This window comes from Charadrius vociferus, unplaced genomic scaffold, assembly GCF_000708025.1.
Source record: "Charadrius vociferus isolate BGI_N301 unplaced genomic scaffold, ASM70802v2 scaffold393, whole genome shotgun sequence".
NCBI lineage: Eukaryota > Metazoa > Chordata > Aves > Charadriiformes > Charadriidae > Charadrius > Charadrius vociferus.
In genome coordinates this window covers 1,806,280-1,814,547 of record NW_009647760.1, presented here as the reverse complement: position 1 = coordinate 1,814,547, position 8,268 = coordinate 1,806,280, and the positions used below count along the sequence as shown (strand labels likewise).

Below are 8,268 nucleotides of genomic sequence, written 5' to 3'. Positions count from 1 at the left end.
GAACAGATTTGTTTCACCTCGCTTTTCCTTGTTGCAGAGTGCGAGCACAACCTCTTCTGCGCCGGCTGGTGACCAAAATGAACTCCTGTCCAGAATTTCTCACCTGGAGGTAGAAAATCAAAACCTTCGTAGTGGTAAGTAGGAGAACCTTCTGGCATGAAAGCAAAACTAGATGGGGTCCCGCTCCTGCGGGATGTATCCCTTATTGTGAGTTTGTCATCAGGTGAGCACGTGCCAAGTGTCTTGATCGCACCTTTGCAGTCTTCCCTCTCACTGGGGCAACTGGTGTTTTTAAAGCCCACTTTGGGCAGAAACAAATTTGTCCTGATTTGAGAGCTGATGCAGAGCCTACAAGATAAGGTTCTTATTCTTTTTTTTTTTTTTTTTTCCTTCCCCCCCTCCCTTTTCTCACAGTTGTTGCAGACCTTCAGATGGCCATCTTCAAGTTGGAAAGCCGCCTGAACGCTCTGGAAAAGTCATCTACCTCCCACCAGCCCTCACCGGTTCCTCCAACCCAGGTGAGCTTTGGTAAAGTGCTGTTCTTGAAATGCTTCACGGTCACCCAAGTGCCAGGTTATTTCCAAGGTCTCCTGGCTGTCTGAAGACGGGGAGATGCTTCTAGTTAGGATGAGTTTGTTACAGCTTTTCCAGGAGTTTTGGCAGCTGCCTCATCATCTTTCCCAAAAACTACTTGTGAGAGGAGTGTTCTGCCCTAAGACCAGCAAAGAAGCTACGTTAGAGATTTCAGTTAGGGAGAGCTGGTGTAGATCTGCGGAAGTTTGGAGTCGATATATACATGTCCCCTCTAAGAATGCATTTAATTTAAGAGAAAGTTTTGTGGGACCTGAATGCGTGGCACCAATTTGATGAATTCTCCTTGTAGGTTGGAAGAGATGCTACCGGTGGTGCTGGTGGTCTCTACAGCCTACAGAATGCGTGGACCTCTCCTCACCCTGGGGGGAAGACGCTTGGTTGCCTTCCCAACTGCTGTTCCGTGCAAACATTTATGGTCTAGATATCCTGAGCCTTCAGGAGAAGGATCAGCTCTTGGCTACGTGGTGGTTTCTTGCTCTATAATAACAACCATGGTGGACTAACTCAAAGGTCCATCTGGTCGAATGTCCTCTTTTGATGGCCAAGAGCTGATTCTTCCCACAAATCACGTGGCCATGTTCACTGTCTTGAGCAATGTAGACTTCTGTTCCTCAGCTTCTCCGTAATGCTGCTCTGATTCAACTTTGGGTTAATCTTCTCCCCTTTTTCCTTCATGCAAACTTGAACACACGTCACTCCAATGAAGAAAGTGGAACCTTTCAGCGTTCCTTCCAAGAAAGTGGAGCTCCCTTCTGCTTCACCGGCAAAGAAAGCTGAGCCAGCTGCTGCAGAGGAAGATGACGATGATGACATCGACCTTTTTGGTAGTGATGATGAAGAGGAAGACCAAGAGGCTGCTAAAGTCCGGGAGGAGAGACTCCGTCAGTACGCAGAGAAGAAGGCCAAGAAACCGGGTCTTATTGCCAAGTCTTCTATCCTTCTGGATGTGAAGCCGGTGAGTAACTGCAGTGGGGGAGCTCCGCAGTGAGGCCGTACAGCTGTGCTGCGGGAGGCTGTATGTCAGTCGTCTCGCACATCCGAGGGGACGGGTGAAGTCAGGACCCGCAGGTTTCCAAACAAGGGGTCAGAGCGAGGTGGGATATTGCAGCTGTGATCTGCTGCCTTTGTGCCGCTGCCCCGCTCCTTGCACGGTGGCAAGTGCAGGCTGTTATCTGATGTTCCCCTAAACAGGAGTAACGCTTTTCTTTGGAGAAAAGACAGATAATAAATGCCCTGAAGATGAGAATAAACCTATCTTTGACAAATTGTCATGGTAGAACAAAAAACTCTGGGCTGGCTTGAGCTCTGAGAGATGCCCTTGGTAAAAGTCATTTAAAGTGAACGCTCCAAAGCGGTTGTGTTGCTGCAGGAAGAATTCCCCTCGCGTCTGCAGTGCCTATAGTTAGAATCGAAATGCTGTGGATGCAGCATTGCTACCGAGTCAGGTTTAGCTTAGCTAACCCCATCATCTAATCCTGGTGGGAAAGATCAGCCGAGAAAGGGAAGCTTGGATCAGCTGAAATGTACTGAGAGGTGCGGCGTTTAATTTTAAATCACTGGATGCCTCTTGGGGCTAACAGTGATCTCTAGGAAAATGCTAAAGTTTTTATTCCTGTTTTTGCAGTGGGACGATGAGACTGACATGGCGAAGATGGAGGAGTGCGTCCGGTCCGTCCAGATGGATGGGCTGGTGTGGGGAGCCTCCAAGCTGGTCCCAGTAGGCTATGGCATCAAGAAGCTCCAAATCCAGTGCGTAGTGGAGGATGACAAAGTCGGAACAGACATCCTGGAGGAGGAGATCACCAAGTTTGAAGACTACGTAAGTCTTCTGAGTGAGCTGTGTACTGCAGGGTGATGTCTGACCCACGGGCTCACTTTTAACTAAGGTTTATTTGCAGATTTTGGCAAATATGGATTTATTTATTTTTTTTAAAAGAAAAACGTGTGGAAGTGATGGTGTCTGCCTGTTCTGCAGGCTCATCCAGCCCCCACCGAGTGTTATTTTGGGGAACCCCTGCTCTTACACCTAGTCTGGGTGGCACTGGGGTGGACACACAAGTGGTTAACCTTGGTGGCTGCAGCTGGAGGAGATCCCTTATAAATCAGGAACTTCTGCTCTTTAATCTTAGCATTGTTAGAAACTCTCTTAATCCTGGGCTGCATCAGAAGAAGTGTGGCCAGCAGGTCAAGGGAGGGGATTCTGCCCCTCTACTCTGCTCTGGTGAGACCCCACCTGGAGTACTGCGTCCAGCTCTGGAGTCCCCAACATAAGAAAGACATGGACCTGGTGGAGCAGGTCCAGAGGAGGGCCATGAAGATGCTCCAAGGGCTGGAGCCCCTCTCCTATGAGGACAGGCTAAGAGAGTTGGGGCTGTTCAGCCTGGAGAAGAGAAGGCTCCAAGGAGAACTTACAGCTGCTTTCCAGTGCCTGAAGGGGCTCCAGGAGAGCTGGGGAAGCACATTTTACAAGGGCATGTAGTGATAAGACGAGGGGGAATGGCTTTAAACTGGAAGAGGGCAGGTTTAGATTAGATATTAGGATGAAATTTTTCACTCTGAGGGTGGTGAGGCACTGGCCCAGGCTGCCCTGAGAAGCTGTGGCTGCCCCATCCCTGGAGGTGTTCAAGGCCAGGTTGGACGGGGCTTGGAGCAACCTGGGCTGGTGGGAGGTGTCCCTGCCCATGGCAGGGGAGTTGGAACTCGATGATCTTCAAGGTCCCTTCCACCCCAAACCAGTCTGTGATTCTATGTATATTCTTCATAGGCTGGACTGCCTTAAAGATTCATGCGGTAACTAGTACGGTGCAGTGTCTTGTTGTGACAGACATTGCTAAAAATATTAAATCCCAGTCCCTAAAGGTCCTCTTACCACAGCTTGGGGAGCTGAACTGGGCCACGCTTGATCTGGTTTGAGCATCGCTAGCGCATGCTATGAAGAAATCCTTGATACGAGTGCTTTCTCTTGTTTTCAATGTCTTGAAAACGCTTTGGTGACCTCTGCCTTCTGCCTTTGTTCTCTTTCAGGTGCAAAGCGTTGACATTGCTGCTTTCAACAAAATCTAGAAGCAAAACTGTATCCCCTCTGAAACTGTAACTAATAAAGATCAAGACCGGGAGTGCAGATTGGACTATGTTGGGTTTTTTTTTTTTCCCCTCTGCCACGTTCAACTTCTCCAGAGTGATGCGTTGTGAGACTTGATGATATTTCCTTTCCTTGTCCCCTTTGTAAAAGGAAAAAGGCCTTGAGCCAGGACCATGCGGGCCTTGGCCTGTGTGCCTCTTGTCCCCTGTGCTGCCATCACCAGAGTCCCCTGGGCCTGGTGCTGACGCTGCTGGGGCCACACGTGGTGTCCCCATGAGCCTGGTCCCAGGTGCTGCCATCCCCGCTGTCCTGCGTCCCCTGTGTGCTGCCATCCCGGTGCCATGTGTGCCCTGTGTGTGGTCATCCCTGGTGTCCTCTGCCCTGTGTTCCCTGTGTGCTGCCATCCCCAGTGCCATGTGAGTCCTGTGTCCCCTGCGTGCTGCCATCCCTGGTGTCCCATGTCCCCCATGTGATGCCATCCGTGGTGTCCCATGTATGTCCTGTGTCCCCTCTGTGCTGCCATCCCCAGTGCCATGTGTGCTGCCATCCCTGGTGTCCCATGTCCCCCATGTGATGCCATCCGTGGTGTCCCATGTATGTCCTGTGTCCCCTCTGTGCTGCCCTCCCCAGTCCCGTGTCCCGTGTGCTGCCATCCCTGGTGTCCCATGTCCCCCATGTGACGCCATCCCTGGTGTCCCATGTATGTCCTGTGTCCCCTCTGTGCTGCCCTCCCCAGTCCCGTGTCCCGTGTGCTGCCATCCCTGGTGTCCCATGTCCCTTGTACCACCCTTCTCCTCACCACTGCACCACATGCACCGGTGTCCTGTGTACTCTTCTCCTTGCTATGGCCCATGTCCCCTGTGTTGTCCATTGTGCTGCCCTCTCCTGTGACATGTGTCCCTTAAGCCACCAGCGTCCCATATGCCTGCTGCCCTGTGTCCCAGGTGCCTGGTGCTGCAAGGTGTCCTGGGTACCCAGTGTCCTGTGTCCCTGGTGCTGGCACAGTTGGGGCCACGTGTGCCTGGTGCTGGGGGTGCAGTGTCCCCTGTGTGATGCCATCCCTGGTGCCATGTGTGTCCCACATGTCTTCTGTGCTGCCACCCCTGGTGTCCTGTGTCACATGTCCCCCATGTACTGCCACCCCCGGTGCCATGGGTGTCCCATGTCCCTTCCTTCTGTGCTGCCATCCACAGTGTCCCGTGTTCCTTCTGTGCTGCCGTCCCCACTGCCATGTGTGTCCCATGTCCCCTCTCTGCTGCCATCCCCAGTGTCATGCATGTCCCATGTCCTGCCATGCTTGGTGCCATGTGTGTTCCATGTTCCTCATGTGCTGCCATCCCCAGTGTCCCCTGTCCCCCATGTGATGCCACCCCCTCTGTCACGTGTGGCCCCTGTCCCCTCTGTGCTGCCATCCCTGGTGTCCTGTGTCCCCTGTGTGCTGCCATCCATGCCATGCTCTGTGTCCCATCTGTGCTGCCACCTCTGGTGTCCCATGTCTCCTCTATGCTGCTTACCCTGATGTCCTGTGTCCCCTCTGTGCTGCCACCCCCAGTGCCATGTGTGTCCCCTGTCCCCTCTGTGCTGCCATCGCCAGTGTTCCATGTCACCTGGTGCCATGTGTGTCCCACGTCCCCTCTGTGCTGCCAACCCTGATGTCCCATGTCCCCTCTGTGCTGCCACCCCGGTGTCCCATGTCACCCAGTGCCATGTGTGTCCCACATCCCCTCTGTGCTGCCACCCCTGATGTCCCCTGTCCCCTCTCTGCTGCCACCCCCAGTGTCCCATGTCACCCAGTGCCATGCCTCCCCCCTGTGCTGCCCCCCCCAGTGCCATGTGTGTCCCATGTCCCCTCTGTGCTGCCACCCCCGGTGTCCCATGTCACCCAGTGCCATGTGTCCCACATCCAGGGATGTCTCACAGGGGAAGAGGAGAGCCCTCAGAGCGATTTGGGGCACGGCGACCTGTGGGGGGGACAGGGAGAGCCCTCAGAGGGACCTGAGGAACAGGGGGACCTGAGGCCTGCGGTGGGGGAGAGGGACAGTCCTCAGGGGGACCTGCAGGGGACAGGGACAGCTTACAGGGGGATCTAAGGGGGACCTGGGGCAACGGGGGGGACAGTGACTTCCCTCAGAGGGACTTGGGGGACAGGGGGACCTGGAGGGGACAGGGACATCCCTCAGAGGGACCTGTGGAACAGAGGGACCCTTAAGGGGTGACCTGGGGGACTGGGGTCCTGCGGTGGGGGAGAGGGACAGCCCTCGGGGGGGACTTGGGGACAGTGGGACCTGTGGGGGGACAGGGACGTCTCAGAGGGGAAGGGGAGAGCCCTCAGAGGGATTTGGGGGACAGTGTGACCTGTGGGGGGACAGGGATGTCTCACAGGGGAAGAGGAGAGCCCTCAGAGCGATTTGGGGCACGGCGACCTGTGGGGGGGACAGGGAGAGCCCTCAGAGGGACCTGAGGAACAGGGGGACCTGAGGCCTGCGGTGGGGGAGAGGGACAGTCCTCAGGGGGACCTGCAGGGGACAGGGACAGCTTACAGGGGGATCTAAGGGGGACCTGGGGCAACGGGGGGGACAGTGACTTCCCTCAGAGGGACTTGGGGGACAGGGGGACCTGGAGGGGACAGGGACATCCCTCAGAGGGACCTGTGGAACAGAGGGACCCTTAAGGGGTGACCTGGGGGACTGGGGTCCTGCGGTGGGGGAGAGGGACAGCCCTCGGGGGGGACTTGGGGACAGTGGGACCTGTGGGGGGACAGGGACGTCTCAGAGGGGAAGGGGAGAGCCCTCAGAGGGATTTGGGGGACAGTGTGACCTGTGGGGGGACAGGGATGTCTCACAGGGGAAGAGGAGAGCCCTCAGAGCGATTTGGGGCACGGCGACCTGTGGGGGGGACAGGGAGAGCCCTCAGAGGGACCTGAGGAACAGGGGGACCTGAGGCCTGCGGTGGGGGAGAGGGACAGTCCTCAGGGGGACCTGCAGGGGACAGGGACAGCTTACAGGGGGATCTAAGGGGGACCTGGGGCAACGGGGGGGACAGTGACTTCCCTCAGAGGGACTTGGGGGACAGGAGGACCTGGAGGGGACAGGGACATCCCTCAGAGGGACCTGTGGAACAGGGGGACCCTTAAGGGGTGACCTGGGGGACTGGGGTCCTGCGGTGGGGGAGAGGGACAGCCCTCGGGGGGGACTTGGGGACAGTGGGACCTGTGGGGGGACAGGGACGTTTCAGAGGGGAAGGAGAGAGCCCTCAGAGGGAATTGGGGGACAGTGTGACCTGTGGGGGGACAGGGATGTCTCACAGGGGAAGAGGAGAGCCCTCAGAGCGATTTGGGGGATGGCGACCTGTGGGGGGGACAGGGAGAGCCCTCAGAGGGACCTGAGGAACAGGGGGACCTGAGGCCTGCGGTGTGGGAGAGGGACAGTCCTCGGGGGGACCTGCAGGGGACAGGGATGGCGCACAGGGGAAGGGGAGAGCCCTCAGAGGGACCTGAGGAACAGGGGGACCTGAGGCCTGCGGTGCGGGAGAGGGACAGTCCTGGGGGGGACCTGGGGACAGGGGGACCCCTCAGGGGGACCTGGAGGGGACAGGGACACCCCTCAGAGGGACCTGAGGAACAGGGGGACCTGAGGCCTGCGGTGCGGGAGAGGGACAGTCCTGGGGGGGACCTGGGGACAGGGGGACCCCTCAGGGGGACCTGGAGGGGACAGGGACACCCCTCAGAGGGACCTGAGGAACAGGGGGACCTGAGGCCTGCGGTGCGGGAGAGGGACAGTCCTGGGGGGGACCTGGGGACAGGGGGACCCCTCAGGGGGACCTGGAGGGGACAGGGACACCCCTCAGAGGGACCTGAGGAACAGGGGGACCTGAGGCCTGCGGTGCGGGAGAGGGACAGTCCTGGGGGGGACCTGGGGACAGGGGGACCCCTCAGGGGGACCTGGAGGGGACAGGGACACCCCTCAGAGGGACCTGAGGAACAGGGGGACCTGAGGCCTGCGGTGCGGGAGAGGGACAGTCCTGGGGGGGACCTGGGGACAGGGGGACCCCTCAGGGGGACCTGGAGGGGACAGGGACACCCCTCAGAGGGACCTGAGGAACAGGGGGACCTGAGGCCTGCGGTGCGGGAGAGGGACAGTCCTGGGGGGGACCTGGGGACAGGGGGACCCCTCAGGGGGACCTGGAGGGGACAGGGACACCCCTCAGAGGGACCTGAGGAACAGGGGGACCTGAGGCCTGCGGTGCGGGAGAGGGACAGTCCTGGGGGGGACCTGGGGACAGGGGGACCCCTCAGGGGGACCTGGAGGGGACAGGGACACCCCTCAGAGGGACCTGAGGAACAGGGGGACCTGAGGCCTGCGGTGCGGGAGAGGGACAGTCCTGGGGGGGACCTGGGGACAGGGGGACCCCTCAGGGGGACCTGGAGGGGACAGGGACACCCCTCAGAGGGACCTGAGGAACAGGGGGACCTGAGGCCTGCGGTGCGGGAGAGGGACAGTCCTTGGGGGGACCTGGGGACAGGGGAACCCCTCAGGGGGACCTGCAGGGGACAGGGACAGCTTACAGGGGGATCTAAGGGGGACCTGGGGCCA

General features: G+C 58.2%; 3 protein-coding genes across 6 annotated transcripts in view; 1 reads left to right on the top strand and 2 right to left on the bottom strand.

The window, feature by feature from the left end:
* EEF1D (eukaryotic translation elongation factor 1 delta (guanine nucleotide exchange protein)) overlaps positions 1-3,716 on the top strand; it is a 25,888-nt gene extending 22,172 nt beyond the window's left edge. For 2 of the 4 annotated variants that reach the window (XM_009882259.1, XM_009882257.1), the window contains 5 exons: positions 38-134; positions 415-518; positions 1,301-1,549; positions 2,219-2,413; positions 3,619-3,716. In XM_009882259.1, the coding sequence (XP_009880561.1) occupies positions 38-134; positions 415-518; positions 1,301-1,549; positions 2,219-2,413; positions 3,619-3,657 (684 nt within the window). In that variant the 3' untranslated portion in view covers positions 3,658-3,716. Of the gene's footprint in view, positions 1-37; positions 135-414; positions 519-1,281; positions 1,550-2,218; positions 2,414-3,618 lie in introns of all 4 variants that reach the window. The other 2 variants (XM_009882261.1, XM_009882260.1) reach the window with 2 other exon arrangements.
* Positions 3,717-5,720: 2,004 nt separating this feature from the next.
* LOC104284005 (proline-rich receptor-like protein kinase PERK2) lies at positions 5,721-6,773 on the bottom strand. Its single transcript, XM_009882270.1, is given in 6 exon segments — positions 5,721-5,730; positions 5,831-5,961; positions 6,325-6,392; positions 6,395-6,493; positions 6,613-6,654; positions 6,755-6,773. Coding segments are annotated over 6 exon segments (369 nt in total).
* Positions 6,774-6,776: 3 nt separating this feature from the next.
* Positions 6,777-8,268, bottom strand: part of LOC104284004 (homeobox protein Hox-A3-like) — a 3,214-nt gene continuing 1,722 nt past the window's right edge. The window contains exons 2-3 of the mRNA XM_009882268.1: positions 6,981-7,116; positions 6,777-6,786 (exon numbers count right to left, since the gene is read on the bottom strand). Coding sequence (XP_009880570.1) covers positions 6,777-6,786; positions 6,981-7,116 — 146 coding nt within the window. The remainder of the gene's footprint in view (positions 6,787-6,980; positions 7,117-8,268) is intronic.